General features: G+C 32.8%; 1 protein-coding gene across 1 annotated transcript; it reads left to right on the top strand.

Annotated features, from left to right (window-relative positions):
• The first annotated feature begins 4,703 nt into the window (after nucleotides 1–4,703).
• LOC148274157 (putative chitinase 10) lies at nucleotides 4,704–19,248 on the top strand. Its single transcript, XM_088237544.1, has 15 exons — nucleotides 4,704–4,815; nucleotides 9,739–9,921; nucleotides 10,009–10,109; nucleotides 10,200–10,459; nucleotides 10,911–11,223; nucleotides 11,959–12,075; nucleotides 12,158–12,301; nucleotides 14,284–14,368; nucleotides 14,448–14,630; nucleotides 14,724–14,824; nucleotides 14,933–15,192; nucleotides 15,275–15,587; nucleotides 15,670–15,786; nucleotides 18,363–18,506; nucleotides 18,661–19,248. Exons 1-15 carry the CDS (start codon nucleotides 4,740–4,742, stop codon nucleotides 19,174–19,176), a joined length of 2,913 nt encoding a protein of 970 aa, XP_088093670.1. The 5' UTR covers nucleotides 4,704–4,739; the 3' UTR covers nucleotides 19,177–19,248.
• Nucleotides 19,249–20,068: the final 820 nt, after the last annotated feature.

Raw genomic sequence — 20,068 nt, 5'->3', positions numbered from 1 at the left:
TATACCAAAAAACATTAATTACGTATTTATACTTAATAAAATAAATTTTAATCTGTACCAAGGTTGTTTTATTAATTAATATATTTGAATTGATGACTGTTATATAAGGGATTCGAGCCGTCAGTACGCAGTGAATCATCTTGCTGGAGGGTGATAAAATGCTGCAAAACTTGTATACTTGTAATGCCGTATTAAATAGACTTCATGAACTCGGCAATAGTTATTCCCACAAATCTGATTTTGACACGGAACCTAACCTCATAATATTTTCCATTATATTTGTGTTTATTTTACGCCGATTTTTTTTACGTCAGTGTCTCTCGGAACAGAATCCCGGCGTAAAACGACGTTTACCTCTACTATTACGTGTGTTGTCCAGATGTATATTAAAATTTATGTATATGTTACATTTTTATTATTCTTTAATAATATGCATGTTTCCACTTTCGTTGTATCCTAACCCAACACAGGGCTCTTGGCCTCAGAGAGTGGATATGTTATTATTTTTTTTATCATGTTTTAAAAATATTTCCATGAATAAATACATTTCCTATGTATTTAATATAATATTATTTAATTAAGAAATTAAAACACCTAAATATTTCATAAAGAAATAAATGTTGCATTATTTCTAATGTATGATATAACTCATTTATTGCGTCTATTTTTCTTAACATCTTGCTTAGAAACAATACAAAAAGCTCCATCTTTGTTGGTGTATGAAAAACGTGAAACTGAATATCAAAATCCAACTAAAACATTAAGACAATACAGTATTAAACAAACATTCCAGTTCAAATTCCAGTTGTATTAATGTTTACGATGGGAGCTGATAATGCTTGGAATAAAACTAATCTTACACACCCACTTTTGTCACGCCGAGCAGTCACATGAAAAACAATAGCAACCAATAAAATGATGTATTTTTTTATCAAATTATCGCAAAAAATTGTAATTAACTCTTTATGATGTGTGAATAAAACATATTATTGACAAAATGCCGACTTAATTATAATAATACATTCGTTCGGGGTACTGCAATCAAACAATGGTTATAAAATTTGAGTCTTTCTCAATGGCTACTTGAGTAAAAAGGTAGCTTCTTTATAACGTTTTAATCCGCAAAAAATGCTGTGATAATTGACTACCTGATATAGACACTTGAGAATGATATCCATTTTTTAAATCATATTTATATTATATTATTAACAGATGCATTCGTCCTTAAAAAAATATTAATAATGGACGAGACGTAGAATTAGACTATTTTTAATTCTATAGGACGAGATAATATTTTTGAGAAGAATAATATTTTATTTTATTTATTTTATTTTATTTGAGAAATCAACAGTTCTACGTACATATTTTTAGTAAACAAACAGATATAGTGTATAAACTCAGAACTAATAACAGATTTCCACATAGTATACACAGTTAGTAAAGAAAATATATTACATATCAAATAAATACATACAATTTATACATATAAAAATGTTATTTTCATGTACTCAATAATCAAAGATTTTTTAAATATTTATTTTAAGAACATTAATTTACTGTAAATTGGGTGGGATAAGGACAAGAATGCTTAAAGAGAGGATAAGGAGGGGACGGGAGATGCACGTATATGATTTTTTTTTAGTTTAGAGGATCTACAATCCAGAATTTCCTCCAAAAATTTGGATGTAGGTACACTGGAACTTCGTTTTACATGGTTTCGAAATAACATAGTCCAAAAAAGGAACACACTTTTTTTTACATTAATTTAACAATGCGTGATAGACCGGCGCCGTGGTGCAGTTGGTAAGACAGCTAGCTGTAAAACTAGCGTTGCGAAGATAAAAATCCAAGGAAGATTTTTTCTCAATTAGTCTCTCTTTTTTTTTTTTTTAATATTGGAGTTGCTTATTTTTTGCCTTGCTTATTATGTACAAGGCTTATATTAACTGCAAAAGGTATGTTGCTATGTTCCTTCTAATTTATCTGTGAGGATTTGGTGGTGAAAACTCATACAGGAGAAGCCGGATTATTGACAGGCATCAACTGACCTTCTGTTCCACTTTGAGAGCGTTCGGCATTTTGTGTTCTATTTTTATTGATTTCAACAATCTCTTTTCCTATTTTTATCATGTATGATATTACCTCATGCGATAAGTCCTTATGACTTATTACTCTTACGATATCTTCTAGGTCCTCATCCAGACTTCTAAATCACGCCTCTAGCTGCTGCATTCGATCTAAGCTGAAAATGGGACAATGCATCAACAAATGGGGGACATCTGAGGTGTCTCGTCATCACATGGACAGCTATTGATATCTGAGAGCTTAAAACGGTGAAGATAGCTCATAAAACCTCCGTGGGCTGTAAGGATTTGAGTCAGTTCGTAGCCAACTTGCTGCGTTTTCTTGAAATCAAAAGCATGAAAGATTGTTGGAAAAAATATTTTAGTTACCTGTCCAGTAGTTTCACTTAAATACCGGTCGTTCCAAAGCTTAAGAGTTTCTCAATTCTCAATTGGTCTAGGTGTTGTGGTAAATTTTTCATAACTTTCTTCCATATCCTATTTTCCACCTGCTGACAAGCCTCTACAGAAGAGGCTTAGCGGGTTATTGCTCTTATAATTTAAAAAAAGTCATTTCAAGTTTGTAAGTGGAAATTTTTTATGGAAGATCGTTGTAATTTATTATGGAAATAAAAGACGAGTGATAATTTTATCCCCTAATTTGTAAAAACCAATGACAGGTTTCATTGTTTTTGCGAAATTTTCGAGACTGAGTAGTATCTTCATTAAATTCAATGTATGTATACAAAACAGCAAGGATAGAGAATTAAACATTATGTAATAGTAATTTTAATCGAGTTACTTTTGTGAGAAAGACACTTTGGTTGAGTGAAAGTAACTAATGAGTTAATATAATGATATTTTAATGAGTTTAAATATTGTTTAAATATAAACCGTGGTTTAGGTTCTTTATTGTTCCGTCTCAGTGTGAGTGAGGCTAAATAATTGGATTCATAGTAACGTTTTTTTCGCTCTCCTGAAAATGATGTATTTTGATGTCACGCTGTATTTAAGAAACCATAAATATGTTGTAAACTATTTCATTTTTTTGCAATCCAGAATCGATTTTTATTCAAGTATACCATTGTTATTTTTTTGGAAGACATTTTATACGGTAGTATGTGGAACGTATCCCCCGTGCAAATATAGGTTTTAGTGTATTCAAACTACATATAAATGTATCTAAATATATAAAAGGCAATGTTCGTATGTATGTCCTCGATAGACAGAATAACTACTGGACCTATTTACGTGTGGTTTTCAGTGAAATGTAGATCTTTGCTACGAGCATATTCATAACTCTCAATATCGTCCATTTATTAGGTATTAAAAAGTTAGAAGGTTAGTTAGAAGGAAAAGTTAGAAGGTATTAAAAAGTTAGTAAAAAGTTAGATATTCAATACATTTTTGAAAATCGCGTTCCTAAAAAAATGACCCCCGTTGGTGATAAGAGCAGAGTTGGACATTTGCAAACAGAATTATAGATTTTATGTTTTGGGATTCAATCATAAACAAGAACCTACCTAGGTTCCTACTTATCAACGGAAAGTTACACAATTTAAGGAAACCAAACCGGTTTCTTTGGTTACGTAAAAGCAGTATGAAGCAAACATTGTAGTATACTTAATAAAGTTTTATCTTGAGAGGAAACGCGGTCTGACTTTTCTTTATAGAAACGTATTTTCACCCTGGGTTATGTCACTATAAATATTTACCATCGGCGTGTCTAAAAAGTTTTGTTCAACTGATGAATTGTTTATTATGGAATCTTCAACCATCCAAAATCCCGTTAATATGTCCACTTTTTTCCGTTGTCTTCGGACGCACGGTATACAAATATGATATTTAATTTTGAATGTAAGATGTACCAATATAGACATTTTTATTCTGATATTCTGTCTAAAAAAATAACAAAATCGGTTCAGTTTTGACGTGCCGGAAACGGGACAACGAAACGTTGATTTTGTCTATTATAGTTAGACAAAAAAGATCCAACATGCAGTTGTCTTTTTCGCGCAGTATCGAGGAGGAATCTGCAAGGCAGTGACAGAAAACAATCTTCAAATACCCAAGTGTGCATCGATTTACTAGATCTTAATTTATTCCAAGTAGAACATATTTACTGACTGTATCATGTGAATATCCCCGAGGCAGAGCAGCCGATGTGCCGATGAGTCATCAATGTTAGTTCCGCCGAATGTGTCTATCAAGGTCAAGGGACACAGACCTATTACGTTATACGGGGGACCACCGTTATAGGAAAAAAACTGCCGCAAACGCTATAGGAAAAAACCTTATACGAGTGTACGTTATAGGGGGGTTTACTGTATTCGCTCTCCAGAATCTGAAAGTTTGATGTGGATATCTTGCTGATTTAATTATTATTGCGCAACATTCCACCCAAAGAAACACTCAAAGAAAATACTATTCTAACTGACAAAACACAAGTCATTTGTCAAGTCATTGAAATGAAATTACCCCATCAATAAAAATAACTGTTTAATCTGTTATCTGTAGGCAGGGCTAATTTCTTTTTTTTTTTGTTGATACCTAATCATCAATAAAAGTGCAGATATAACTTTATTGAGAGTTTATAACATCCAATTTGATATAAAAACAGTGACATTTTGGAAAAGTTTATGTCTTTTTCTCCCGAGCACTAAGCATCAGTGTATTATGGCTAAATTATTGCTTGGTATAGTAGTGTGCATTGCACTTTTCAGTGTATTTGCGTCTGAAGTTTCTGCAACCAGTAAGTGCGAAATTATTTTAGCTCTTGTGTGGTGTGGTTACGATGGCACATGAGCCTATATAGAATACAAGACTTGTTATAATATTATGTCCGTTTTTTTTAATTTTAAATGAAGTCTCATTTTGCCATAACAGGTTTGAATGATATGATTATTTTTATTAGTTATGAAAAAATATTATTTAACAGTAGCGACCGACTGAAAAAAGATTTTTAGCCCAAAACTGAAACCGATAAGGTTAAAAGTCACTTCAAAATGCTAAAAATTTGGCGTTTTTATCGTTTAATCTTACAAGTTCATTGAAATAAGTGTTTAATAAAATAAACAATGAAACCAAAAAAATAAAAAGTCACTTCAAAATGTTCAAAATTAGGCGTTTTTATCATTAAATCTTACGAGTTAATTAAAATAAAACGTCAAGACAATTCAAGATCTTGGAATACTTTTAGCTAACAAACTTAAATTCAACCATCACGTTGACCACGTTTCAAAGAAAGCGTCCAAAATCTGTGAATTTATTTTGCGAATATCCAAGCCATTCAAAAGCCCGAAAATTGCAATTACATTGTATAAATCATTTGTTAGTAGTTTGCTTGAATTTAATTCTATAATATGGTCTCCTAATTAAAATATTGATATAACGCGGATTGAATCGATGCAACGTAAATGGTTAAAATCGTTAATATTTAGAATCGGATCAAATACTTTCAAAATCAACTATTATGATCGTCTAGAGGACTTTCATATCTTCAGTTTAGAATTCAGAAGGATTTTGTCTGGTTTGATATCCTTGCACAAATTAATATCCAACTGTATAGATGCCCATGATATCCTTGCTCAGATCAACCTTAATGTACCTCACCGTAACTTGCGCACCAATCCTGTCTTTTTTTTTTATAGAGTCTTTATTCAATAAAATATACATATTATTACAATATTAATACATTATAAAGAAAACAGAGTATTAAGATATATTTTGTCCCGATAAACTATTCAATAATAGTTTGTCATCGGGTGCTCAGACATTAGTTTTAATTAATAATCAAATAAGAAGAGTACAGACATAATACTGTTTACGTATAAAATAATAAACATAAAAATAGTTTAAAGATTTTTTTTTTTTTTTAAGTAAGAAAATAGAGTAAAATAATACAACTAAAATTAAAGAATAGTAATTTACTTAAATATATTTTAAATATAAGAAAAAAAATAAAATAGACACATATATAAATAGTGTGTGCTCATAAATGTAATCAAAACAAGATAAAAAAATAAATTAAACAAAGTAAAGTAAATTGAGAATTTCAATTCATATCTACAGAAAAAAAAATTAGTAAGAAAATTAAAAGTACATATTAAAATTAAGATCTAAAAAATGTAAATGAAATATGAAAGTAAGAAAGTAATAAAAGAAAAGAAAAGGTTAACACAAGAAAATAACAAAAATGTATTCAATGAGGGATAAAAAAATATATATATGTAAAAAAATAATAAAAAATAAAAAATATATTTTTTTTTTTAAATGTATTACATAAATAATAAATCAATATGGGAACGTTTTATCTACTAACCACTTATGTAATAGAAACTTAATTTTATTTTTACTATGACATGTTTTCATGTCAAGTGGCAACAAATTAAATACTTTTGGAACAATATAATCCAACGTACGTTGTCCATATTTATTTTTAAATTTTGGTACTACTAGGCCATCAACATATGTAAATCTTGGTAGATAGCTGTGTTCTAATTTATTTTTATATATTTGTTGTGGGAAATTATAAAACTAACATCGGATTCTTTTCCCCTCTGCCAAGGATCCTCAGAACAGTGAACGAAATCTCACTAAACGGTGCTGTCGATGTGTTTCTACAGCAAGGGCAGGCATGGCGTTGTCTCTCCTGACTCGCCATGTCACACTTGCCATTTCCGCCTAGATTATGCTTTATACATACCTTTTATTAATTATACACTTTGTTAATTTAAGAAGATTTTAATAATGTTTGGATTAAGTATTACTCATTAATGCCAATCTATTAGGGCTGGAAATATGAAAGATCCTAGAACTACTGACCATAGTCAGCAAATCACAAAATCAGTCTAGTATATATTTTTTTATTTATTTTAAAGAAACAGACAGTTGACAATGATATAATAACATAAAAAAAACGGTTTAAAGACAGACCAGCGAAGTTTCTAAATAAGAATCATACAAATTATTAAATTATGTTACAACAAAAGGGTGTGTTTATGTGTATTTGTATGAGAGTAAGTGTAGATGTGTGTTTATGTATATATTGTGGGAGTAAGTGTTCAGGTGTGTGTAAGTGCGAGCATCATTAAATAGTAATTGGGATCGTATCACAGACAAAAATAATAAATCTTTATTTATTTTAAATAAATTAAAGGGCATGTAAAATATATCAATAGATGAAAAAAAAGCATTATAGTTAGAGCAAGAACGATAGAGGAAAGAGTGTTGTGCAAAGTTAGTGCTACAGACTGGCAGATGGAACAAATACTTTTTTTTTGTCACGCGAATGGGGACATTCAGATTAATTTTGGAGAGTAGGTTAAAAGAGTCTACTTTATTATTTAATAATTTATGTAAATAGCATAATTCAGATACAGTGCGTCTATTTTTAAGGGTAAAAGGGCTGTGAGTGCAAAGCGTTTTATTGTTTTTATAATCTAGGTATGTAAAAAAATTTCGTTGAACATTTTCAATCCTTTCTGTGTTTGTTATGTATTGTGGACTCCACACAATGGGTGTAAACTCTAAATTACTGCGTACAAAAGTTGGACAATGGCAATTTAATAACTAATTATTTTACAATGACAACAATTAAATATCTCAAATAATTGTGCTGATTTTCCGCCCGAGTACAGCCAAACGTAATTCGAAGTTTCAGCCAATTTTTGGCCGAAACGGAGGCCGAAACTTCGGTCGGTTACTATTAAACGTAACATAATTTTTTCAGTCTTTTTTTTCTCTTATACAAATATACATTTCACAAAAAATAATAACGTATCCCTAACTCTAAGAGGCCATCAGACCTGTGTTGACTTAGGATGCAACACAATGGAAAGTGGAAGCATGCATATTATTAAAGAATACATTTTTTAAAAATAAATTATCATTAACGTATTTAAAAAAAAAAATACCTTCGCATATTTTTTTAAACAAAAACAAAACAAAATTAAACGTATTTTTTTAAACAAAAAAATACTGAACATGATTATTTTCCAGAGACGAAATGCTCAATAAAATATAAACCTATGCAATAGAGAAATATCACGTAATACGAATACCGATAAAAATATATGAAATGGATTGAGAACAATTATATATATATATATATATTTTTTGCAATGTACATAAGAGGTAAAATAAAGTATTAAAAAAATAAAGGATAATTACATAGCAATGAAATACATAATAATAGTAAAAATAATAAACAAAAAATCCCACAAAGGCATGGCCTGTTCGTCGGTATACAAGAAAATGTTAAAGAATTTTTGCTCCTATAATAAATAGACGGGTATAATATTTTTGCGTAACATAAGAAAGAGAAAATCAATATGGATATCGTGGAGAAATGTTTTCATATATAACTTTAAAAAAGAAAATATAAAAACCAGAACTAGAAAAATGCGACATGTTTGACATTGATAGTTGTGATGTCAAGATTCGTGACGATGTTTTAAGAAAATTTTAATGGTTTGGAACGAAGCTAAAAATTAACATGAATTGTATTAGGGGCGTGGCCAATGCAATGACCGTTTTTAAAAATTATGAATTTAAAAATATTTTTTACGCTACTAATAAGTAGCAAAATTATTATTTTTTACCAGACAGTATTTCATAGACCCTTTTTCTTTTAAAAATGTTTTTAAAAAGGTAATATTTCCCTATTACATATATTATGTAGTCTTGAGCCCATTGCAGATTGCAAGGGAAATGAACTAACTGACAAAATTGTACAAATTTTATTTATTTATTTATTTGCATACATAAGTTTATTGTACATTATTTGAGACATAAGTCCCAACTCTATGGGACTAAAAGTCGTGTGTTGAGATGGGACTAGCAATTATATGACACAGACACATGAGTATATCACCACAAATATAGGATTAGAAACATAAAAAAATATTTTTAAAAAAACAACATATATATGGCACATCAATATGGTAAACAGTAAACTTAAGCCTTCGGAAAATCATTTTGTATTCAAAGTTTTAACTCTAAGCTTAGTTTTAAGCTTTTTGGCAATTTTTTGAATTTTTGCTAAACAGTTTTGATATTACTAATTAATATGGATGTTTTGTAAATAAAGAACTAAGATAAAAAGGTTTTTGGATTAATCCTACTGATTACAGAAATGTACTTTAAGCTATGAACTTACTTCAACTTAAAAATATTAGTTATTTCACTTCACCTGCATAATATTATTTTTTTTTTTAAACACCTGTATTTCAAAATATCTACACCACGTTACAGTACTGCGTTACAGCGAAGGGATTTTTTATGTCTGCCTTGAAAATTATTTAAAACTCAACTCCTCTACCAAATAGTAAAAGTAGTGATTTTTATTTAATACCAACCTTGAAAAGATATGTGTATAAATTTGACAGCTGTCGGATAATTGGATCGTGAGATTTAGCATTGCATTTTTTCCAAAAAATCTTGAATAATAAATTATTTCGGCATCTACTAAAAAATCCTTCTCTACACTATTATTATGACATACATATAAAAAAAAAGAGGTAATAAAACTGTACCAAGTAAAACCAGTGCTTGAATCAAATATTGATTTAAGGATTCAGTTTATCTCCTTTCAATAAAACGTTTTTTTAAACTTGTCTCAGCTTGAAGAGTGTTTCAAGTTATAGGTAATACTAACAAATATTTGTCATTGTAGAGCGTATGGTATGTTACTTCGGAAGTTGGTCTGTCTACAGACAAAATGGAGGAAAGTTTGATGTGGAAGACATTGACCCAACACTTTGCACTCACATGATGTACGGATTTGTTGGTCTCAGTGAAGAACCAGGAATTAAAATTATCGATCCATGGAACGACCTTTACGATGATTGGGGAAAAGGTATGTTGTATCGAATTATTATGCGTTCTTCCGTATTCTAATGCTACAATATTATACAGATTCAAGTTTGGATATGAACGTTTCCAGGTGCTTTCACCAGATTTGTCAACTTGAAAAAAAAGTCTCCAGGACTCAAAACACTGGTGGCTATCGGCGGATGGAATGAAGGCTCCATCAAATATTCTCAGGTATTAAAAAGAAATAGCTTAATATTGAAATGTTTGATGAAATTCTCGTAAAGCGGTTAAAGAAAACATTGAAATTTTAATTAATTTCAGGCTTTCGGAACTGCTGCGAAGAGACAAACCTTCGCACTTAATGCTGTTGCCTTCCTGAAGAAGCACGGATTTGATGGTTTGGATCTAGACTGGGAATACCCAGGACAGAGAGGAGGATCACTTGCTGACAAGGAGGCCTACACGGAACTCATCAAAACCTTGAGGGCCGAGTTCGACAAATATGGATTCCTCCTTACAGCAGCCGTCGCTGCTGCTGAATTCTCTATGGTTCAGTCGTACGATGTCAAGGCTCTTTCAACGTAAGACCAGAATTTCACATCATCACCATCATGCCCCCTTTCTACAAACAGTGGTGTATAGGGTACTGAATTTGTAAAGCAGATTCAGTGTATTTTGATCGTCAGATCTATGAAGGCTAGATAATCAGTCTTGTTCTTCAGGTTTCAATCCAAAATCAGTTAAACATTGCAGAGCAAACAATCATTAAAAAAATAAATTATATCCACACCCCTAGGAATTAAACCTAGGACTTCAGAATGGTAGACGAATGCTTCAACCACTGCATTACGAGAACGATTTATCTCCACTTGATTTTCCATCGAGTTGAATACTCTCGTCCAGGGTTCAGGTTTTATTTCACATGCAGAGCTGTATTTTTAATCCACCCAGAGTCAGAATTTTACCCGCAAAAAATGAAATATATATTTTTGTTTTGAGGGCTAGCAAAATGAGGCAAGCGTATTGTTACAGATACTTGGATTTCATCAACGTGATGACTTACGATTTCCATGGAGCTTGGGAAAAGGTGACCGGACACAACGCTCCTCTGTATGGAGCTTCCGCTGAAGTGGGAACTGAGAACGAAGGCCTCAACATTAAAGATAGTATCAAGGCATGGTTGAAGTATGGAGCGTCTCCCGATAAGCTGGTCATGGGAGTTGGTTTGTACGGAAGATCCTTCACTCTGGCCTCTACTGCTTGCACTGCCCCTCGTTGTGCCATGGTCTCCCCTGGATGGGCTGGTCCAACCACAGGAGAACAGGGAATTTTAGGATACAGCGAGGTAACTAATACTTGTAAATATTCTTATTATTTGAAATAGTAGTCAGTGATATAAAGGCTCCTGACGTCACTGCAACCTGTGAATATCTCTTATGATGGATCATCCCTGTAATAGTTTCCGCCCTCCAAGCCCAGTAGCTAAATCCACAAATAACTATCGACGTGCTAATAAGCGACGTGATAACAATTTTCCATTATGGTTGTTTATCGTATTCGCGATCCCAATGGAACATGCGTGAACAATTAATATTAAATGTCAAAATATTTACGTTTCGCGACGTATAATCCTGCTGCGCAATCACACATTTGAACTTCACCGGTGTAAATATGGAAAATATTCCAAAACTGCTATTTTTATTTATCACGCTATTCATTGGATTTAGCCGGCAGTTGGCAAGCCAAATGTCAAGAAAAGCAGACGCCATAGTAATTGTAATTTAATTTTCACTTTTTTGTATTAGACACTCCTTACTATTTTGCAAATGAAAATTCTATTATTGTTTGTAGTAAACGCCGATTTTTCGCCAGTAAACTGTATTCATTTACGAGGAAAACAAAAAACAAACTGACACGAGCGTTGACTTATGACTGCGATAAATTAAACATGTTCATTATTGTTCATTGTGATCGCTCAAATGCTTAGCATGTTTAAATTTTATCCTATTTCATGAATAAAAAAAAATGATAATAAATACTCATTTTAGAATCTTTTGATTTTGATGAATTTTATTTTTAGATTTGCAAAATGGAGCCCTCTTCCACAGTTACATTTGACGAAGAAGCGCAAGTTCCATATCTCGTCAAAGGAAATCAATGGGTCAGCTATGATAATCTAAGATCCGTCCAAATTAAGGTAAGTAATTTTTTTACGTCACTGTTGTTTTTTTTAATTTCAATGGTTAATGTTCTGATGATCACAACTCGATACGTTCCAGGTCAATTATATTATCAACAATAACTTGGGAGGTGCCATGATCTGGAGTATCGACACGGATGACTATAAGGGAGATTGTGGTAATGGGAGATTCCCATTGCTAAGTCTTTTGAGTGGTGGCGTCAAGAATGGAGTGAGCACTGGGGTAAGTAAAATTAGAAAAACCTGTATCTAATCTTTCGCGAGGTTTAAATACAAAACCGTCACATTTGTCACAAGCTTAAAAGTGTAGAAGGGAATTGAAAAAAAAAAACAGTTTTTCAAACAAAGTGAAATCTTCTAAACCCCCATACATAGAATGCGGAACTTCAGCCCGACGGGAAACTGGATACAAAAAATGTTTTCTTATGCGCGGTAAAAATTAGAGCATTAAATAAAATGACAAAGTTTCTTAAAAATATATGATTTTCGGTGTCCTTACTGTTAACGAAAAATTGGACTGCAAATTGAAAACGAATTTCATTCAGTTTTGTGATTTGGGAATATTTGAGAAAGGATAGGAACATGTAATGGATACCTACCTTTAATATTATCTGAATGTTCTTCAATTTCTGGCACTGAATGACAAAATGAACTTTAAAATATAACAATGTTTTCCACAACGCGCGACGATTCCAACCACTTTTTATCCGATTTTATGTAAAGTCGAAAATGTTGTTTGGTTTTTGTTCTAAATCCGAAACTTCTAATTTTGAATATCTTCTTTCTTGATGTTAGGTAGGTACCATAAGGATGGGTCAAAGGAAGGATGGGAACGAAAAGGTAATCGGCCAGGAATAGTATCAATAAATGCTGTTATTTACTTAACACTTACTGTCAATGGACCAAACGGCAGAACTAACCGATAATAAGGGGAAGATAACTTGAGACGTCACACGCAGATTAATTTTAGAAATACAAAACTTTAAAAACTCATAGCGTTGATAAAACGATACACTTTTTTAAATAAATATGGCTTATTTTAACAGTAATTCGTTTAAAAATAATAATAAATAATCAATGAAATTTAACTTTGAGTCCTTTTTTAAAAATATTTCCTTCATGATTCATTTTATCTGCTTTCTCTTTCTTTTTTAATTTTCTGTCTTTTTCAAACAGTATTTTATAATATAAATAGCAACGCGTGTAATTATAAGTTCGTTTTATTCCACGAGGTAGTAACCTCGAAACCGGTCGAAGCGTAACTCATAATTAAAATCGTTTATACAAATATAGAAGTGTAAATTTTCATACGACAAAGTGAAAAATGTTTTTGATAACAATAATATAGTTTAATAGTCTTTAAACAAATGAAAAAAAAAAAACACTAAACTTCCTAATTATAAAATTTCTAAACTACACTATTTGCACATACTACGGTTTTACACTCGATGCGCAAATTATAACATTATGAGTTCAAAATATGGCTTTATTTGTGTGAATTTGACTTTCAAATAATTGGGTTGGTTGGAAACATGGCAACCTCTACTTGAGTATTGCCAAGTTGGAATCTTCAAAATTAAACAAATGTTTTCACTATTGTTTCTTGGCAAAATCATGATTTTATCATGACTAGTTACATATAAAATATTAACTGGTTAAAATAAAAATTTGAAATACAAAAAAAAAGTTTGAATTATTTTTATATCAGTTTTTGTGATTTGCTCAAAATAACGAAAGATGGATTTTGCCGGGTTTGCAAATAGAACCCGTGAGGGTAGGCAGAGAGGAGAGGAAGCCCCATCACTCAGTCTTTGAACACATACCTCATTTCCTCTACATTCACACATCTTCTCATGCACGCACAACGATTTGTCTGACTTTTGACATATCCCTCTTCAAGTATTTGCTGGATTTTGTGGTGCCAAGTCTTTCTATGTCTTCCTCGTTTTCTGTATCCATCAACACTCACATCGGTAATCCTTTTAGCCAGTCTCGCTATCTTTTTGCTCTGCATGTCCAAACTAACACGGCAATCTTTTCTTATTTTTGTCGATGTCGATAATGCTAGTCTTTTAGCACACATACATATTTTTATACATACATTTTAGTTGCATGTCTTAAAATTCTGATCGCAGTTTGTTTCAATTTCAAAGTTATTTAAATTCAATTACTCGTTTATATTACTTTGATTTTTTTTTCTTCCAGCCTGATCCCACTCCAATAGTTCCAGAAGTAACTTCTCCAGTAGACCCAGGAACTGGTGTGACTGGCGGAACTGAATCAACCAAAAGTAATGATAATAACCTAATTACGTAATAAAATCCCACTCAAATAAGTAACTCATACCTAATGATTTATTTTGTTTTCAGAGCGCATGGTCTGCTACTTTGGCAGTTGGTCTGTTTATAGGCAGAACGGAGGAAAGTTCGATGTAGAAGATATTGATGCAAATCTTTGTACCCATCTGATGTACGGATTTGTTGGACTCAGTAGTGGTCCAGGAATCAGGATTATTGACCCATGGAATGACCTTTATGATGACTGGGGCAAAGGTATATAGTTTATAGAAATTAAAAAATATTGTATTGCAAATAAGTACTAATGTGGCTTTGAGATTTAAATGTATAAATGTGCAAAAATTTTAGGGGCTTTTACACGTTTTGTCAACTTGAAAAACAGATCTCCAGGACTAAAAACACTGGTTGCTATCGGAGGATGGAATGAGGGCTCTATCAAGTATTCTCAGGTACTATTTATTTTGTTCATCATGACTAGTTGATGAAATGAGTAAATTTATGTATATCTTGAATGTTTAAAATTAAATTTATAACTAAGTATCATGATTGTTATCCAGGCGTTTGGAACTGCAAGCCAGCGAACAGCTTTTGCACTCAACGCAGTTGCGTTCTTGAAGAAATATGGATTTGATGGTTTGGATCTTGATTGGGAATACCCTGGACAAAGAGGAGGAGCAGATTCAGACAAAGAAACGTACACTGAACTCATCAAGACCTTGAGGGCAGAATTCAACAAATACGGATATCTTCTCACAGCTGCCGTTGCTGCTGCTGAATTCTCCATGGTTCAGTCTTACGATGTCAAGGCTCTTTCCACGTAAGTCCACATTTTTTCATATGGAAGAGATATATTTTTGCTTTGACAAAGTGTCTCAAATTATGCAAATATTTTGTTGCAGAAACTTGGATTTCATCAATGTGATGACCTATGATTTCCATGGAGCTTGGGAAAATATCACTGGACACAACGCTCCTCTGTATGGAGCTTCCGCTGAAGTAGGAACCAAGAACGAAGGACTCAACATTGATGACAGTATCAAGGCGTGGTTGAAGTATGGAGCGTCTCCCGATAAGCTGGTTATGGGAGTTGGTCTGTATGGAAGATCCTTCACTCTAGCCTCTACTTCTTGCACTGCTCCACGCTGTTCCATGGTCTCCCCTGGATGGGCTGGTCCAACCACAGGAGAACAGGGAATTTTGGGATACAGTGAGGTAATTTAAATTTAAACTTTTAAGACGTGAGTTAATTTATGTAGTGAAATCCTTTAAAAATATAACAATATTGGTTTTTTAGATTTGCAAAATGGAGCCCACTTCCGTAGTTAAATTTGACGAAGAAGCGCAAGTTCCATACCTCGTCAAGGGAAATCAATGGGTCAGCTACGATAACTTGCGATCCGTTCAAACTAAGGTAATATGTTTTGAAAATTTGCAAATATTTCGTCAGTTTTAGCGGAATCTAATACATTTTTTTAGCGACAATTTTCATCAAATCAGCTAACGTCCTGAGTGCGTCAGGTTACGAAATCAATAGTTTTATTGAACCCGATATCAGATAAATAATACACAAAAGCAGGGTTAGTATTTTCCTATCATAATCTTAGTTGAGATGGTACCAAAATTTTCATTAATTAAGCACAGACTTACAGACGCACAGAAGTATAACAAAGAACTTTTCTGGAAAACAAAAATAGCTTCAAAAAATTAAACTATAAATTTGTTTGGTTTAAGAACGGAAAAATACCAGCGAGAAAAACAGATGACTATCAAATTATATTAAATATATAAAACACGCTATTAACATTTATAAAAAAATTGTTACAAATATCTAGGAACATCCTTCAAGCATCAATTATTATTACGTCTTTTACTATGGAGGTACAGATGCAATCTTTTTACAATCTCTCGAGCAGATTCTAGAAAGCAAACATTCAAAATAAATCGCCTTAGCCGGAGATATCAACATAAATATTCTTAGCGGAATATCTGTAGTAGTTGAATACACTAATCTTCTTACGCACTATGGATTTATATGATTAATGAATGTACCAACAAGAGTGACACATGAGACAGAAACTTGTATCTACCACATTTTTGCTAAAAAAAATAACTCCACTGTATCTGCTGTACCTCTATTACTGATGATGAATCCACTCCACTGCAGTTGGTATTAAAACCACAGGTCAACACACAAAAAAGACGATATCTCATCAAACTACAATTTTTTAATTCCATAATTTTTTAAAGGTTATCATATTTTTATGTATTATATTATTCAATTTCGTATTATTTTTCTTTAGACATCTTTAGTAAATAATATGCTGCATTATTTGTATTTTAAAAAAAATAATTCTGTCTACCTTAGAACAGGTTTTTACTATACCTAGTGAGAATCATCATCATCAGTGGCGCTACGTACCTAGTGAGAATAGACAGCTTAATATTAACATATTACAACAGAGATGAAGAACATTTAAGAGAAGGTAATATAGAATTCTAGGCATCTACAGGGCTTATGACCTGTCAATGGCTGGTTTAAGTGGCCACTTCACCCTTGTTATCTAATAGAGATTATTATATTATCTTTGCAAAACAGTGAAGAAGGTAAAAAAATAAACAAATAAGCAAAATAAGCCGACATATTAAGCTCTACAAGGACTGGATTCAACTCCCTGGGGAGCTGTTTATATTAACATATTACAACAGAGATGAAAAACATTTAAGAGAAGGCAATATAGAAGTCAAGGCATCTACAGGGCTTATTGTTGTGTTGATAAATCCACCTGGCCCATGAAGAAGTATAGAAATTGAAAAAAATATAAAATTTCAGGTGTTGCCTAGTATGTAGGTGAAATAATTCAATTAGATGAATCTCACCCGATAAATAAAGATTTCAGCCCTTTAACTTCACAAACATCAACAGAAGAAAGAATTGAAGGAGTATAGATGTTCAAATATGGGCAGAACGGTGAATGTTACACAGTGTGTAACGTGGCCACTTAAACCAGCCAATGACAGGTAATAAGCCCTGTAGATGCATAGACTTCTATATTACCTTCTCTAAAATGTTCTTCATCTCTGTTGTGATATGTTAACGATAAATTTTAATTTCCCATCAGAATACGTACTCTGATGTCACTGCAACATAAGTAGATCTACCGTGACGGGTCTTCGTGAGTTAGTTCTCACCGTCCAAGCACAGCTGTATAAATGGCTGCCGGCTGCGGAGTGGAGGGCGAGCGTTCTCAAATTGCTAAATTTTCTCCTCAAAGCATCCCTAAAGAAGGAGACTGTTAGGTAGGTGGCGAGTGCTCTCACATCCTTAGGCCCACCAAGAAGCGGTTTCTTTCGCAATATAGAGCATCACATTCGCATGGAAGGTGTACTAGTGTTTCATCATCTGGACTGCAGAATCCATATAAAGAAGTTTCAGAAAGCTCCATTATTGCAAGGTGTTTATTCAATTTGCAGTGCTCTGTAAGGGTCCCAGTGATAAATTTTCTTAGGGCAGGTGCCGTGGCGCAGTTGGTTAGACGGCCAACCGTGAAACTGGCGTCGCGGGTTCGATTCTCGCCAGTTGCAAGAAAAAATCCAAGAAAGATTTTTCTCAATTGGTCTGGGTGTTGTGGTGTATTTTTCATTACCTTTTTCCATATTCCCTTTATTTTACCTGCTGACCAGCCTCAAAATAGAGGCTCAACGGGCTATTCCATTAAAAAAAATGTTAAAATTAGGTCAAAAGAAAAGCTTTGTGAGTTTTTTTTAAAAGGATTTCCTTCTTTGTGACTAAAATTTCTGGAGTACCTACGTTTTGTAATTATTTTTTTTATATCAGTACAATCCATGGTGTAGATATCTCAAACGAGAGAATTTTTAAAAGAAAACAAATCCCATCTTCCATAAATTTTGATTGATACGTCAAAATAACGCACACTACTGAGTTCTTTAATTTTTTATGTCTTTTAACTTCTGGCTTTATTTTTTTAGGTAAACTACATTTTGGACAACAACTTGGGAGGTGCCATGGTCTGGAGTGTGGACACTGATGACTACAAGGGAGACTGTGGTAATGGAAGGTTCCCTCTTCTCAATACCTTGAGCTCCGGAGTAAGGAATGGTATCAACACTGGAGTAAGTACAAAAAAAGTTTCTATTTCATATCAAAGAATGAATATTTTTAGAACTAGTTCGTAAAAACACCATAAGCTGTAATAATTTTAGAAATTTTTTAGAATGACTTATTTTCGAAATATTTTTTATGTGTTTTTATAAAATTATTTTTTAGATCAAACCATCAACTGAAGCACCAACAACTGCTGCTCCAACAACTGCTGCTCCGACAACTGCCGCTCCAATCACTTCTGCTCCAACAACTGCCGTGCCGACCACTGCTGTTCCAACAACTGCCGCGCCGACCACTGCTGCTCCGACAACTGCCGCTCCAATCACTTCTGCTCCAACAACTGCCGTGCCGACCACTGCTGTTCCAACAACTGCCGCGCCGACCACTGCTGTTCCAACAACTGCCACGCCAACCACTGCCGCCCCAATAACCGCTGCTCCAACAACGCCTGCCCCAACAACGGCCGCCCCGATCACAGCTGCACCAACTAGTGCTCCAAATAATACCCCCTGCACTAGATTGGGATACATAAGAGATCCGAGCAAATGTAACATTTTTTATCTTTGTAGTTCAAACGGAAAGGGGGGTTATAAGTACAGTAAGTTCACATGTGGAGGAAAATTACTTTTCGACACAACAAAGAACGTTTGTAATTACCCTGAACACGTAACATGCTAAGATTACGTATGAAATATAATATTTTGATATTGAATAAATTACATTGTTTCAAGATATTTATGTTGTATTTTTTTTTAAATAAAAATCTTAAAATTCAACTACGAACAGCGTTTTAAATATAAAATAATAAAATTTATTTGCCCAAAACAACAGTGATTTCTTTAAAAAATAATGTTTTCTGTGAGTGTATTTGAAACAAAAAAATTGATCATCATTAAACCCTAGTACGGCATTGCATTGTAAAAATACATTCAATGTATCTCGATCATGTGAAACAGAAAGACAAGGTTATCAGTTTTACGCTTTAGGTGCTCATCAAGGGACAGAAGAATATTGCAGAGTAAAATAGAGAATAGACTATCGGAACATTTTTCAATTACCGGTATATTTTTTGATATTACAATTTTAAATATTGGAAACCCAGAATTTCATCTTTTTTTTGATACTCTACCTAAATATTTAATAAATTATCAAAAATGATAATCTTTTTTGCTTTTTATTTAAATTCGCTGTTTATTTTTGAAGTTTTCAACTTCAACTAAAGCTTAGGTAGGTCCATATATTTTAAACGCGGTGGTAACATCTTCAACCCAAGAAACACATACATTTCTTTAAACACTAAAATAATACAAAAATTAGGATCTTGTAAGCAAGTCTGTAAGGATTCAATAAAATTTATTAAAGAAACTATTCAGCGTCTTGTAGGGGGGCATGGCTTGTAGTATTAATGTTAACTAACTAAAATGACTAGGAAGCTACTGTCGCTACTGGCGCTAGTGACGGAGTTTGGTTGAATGAAATTAGAGAGGAATGACGTAAGGCGTGACAAAGAATCACGTTTGAAGTTTGAAACATTTAAACCAGACAAAAAAAACCCGGTAACGTTTTTGGT

This window comes from Micrasema longulum, unplaced genomic scaffold, assembly GCF_059751315.1.
Source record: "Micrasema longulum isolate JH-2025_06_02 unplaced genomic scaffold, ASM5975131v1 h1tg001738l, whole genome shotgun sequence".
Taxonomy (NCBI): domain Eukaryota; kingdom Metazoa; phylum Arthropoda; class Insecta; order Trichoptera; family Brachycentridae; genus Micrasema; species Micrasema longulum.
This window is presented reverse-complemented; position numbering and strand designations above follow the sequence as displayed.

Coding starts and splice junctions, on each gene's coding strand:
- LOC148274157 (XM_088237544.1), top strand. CDS start 4,740: ATGGCTAAATTATTGCTTGGTATAGTAGTGTGCATTGCACTTTTCAGT. Junction 11,224..11,958: donor GAATTTTAGGATACAGCGAG/GTAACTAATACT, acceptor TTTTATTTTTAG/ATTTGCAAAATGGAGCCCTC. Junction 15,193..15,274: donor GATGTCAAGGCTCTTTCCAC/GTAAGTCCACAT, acceptor ATTTTGTTGCAG/AAACTTGGATTTCATCAATG.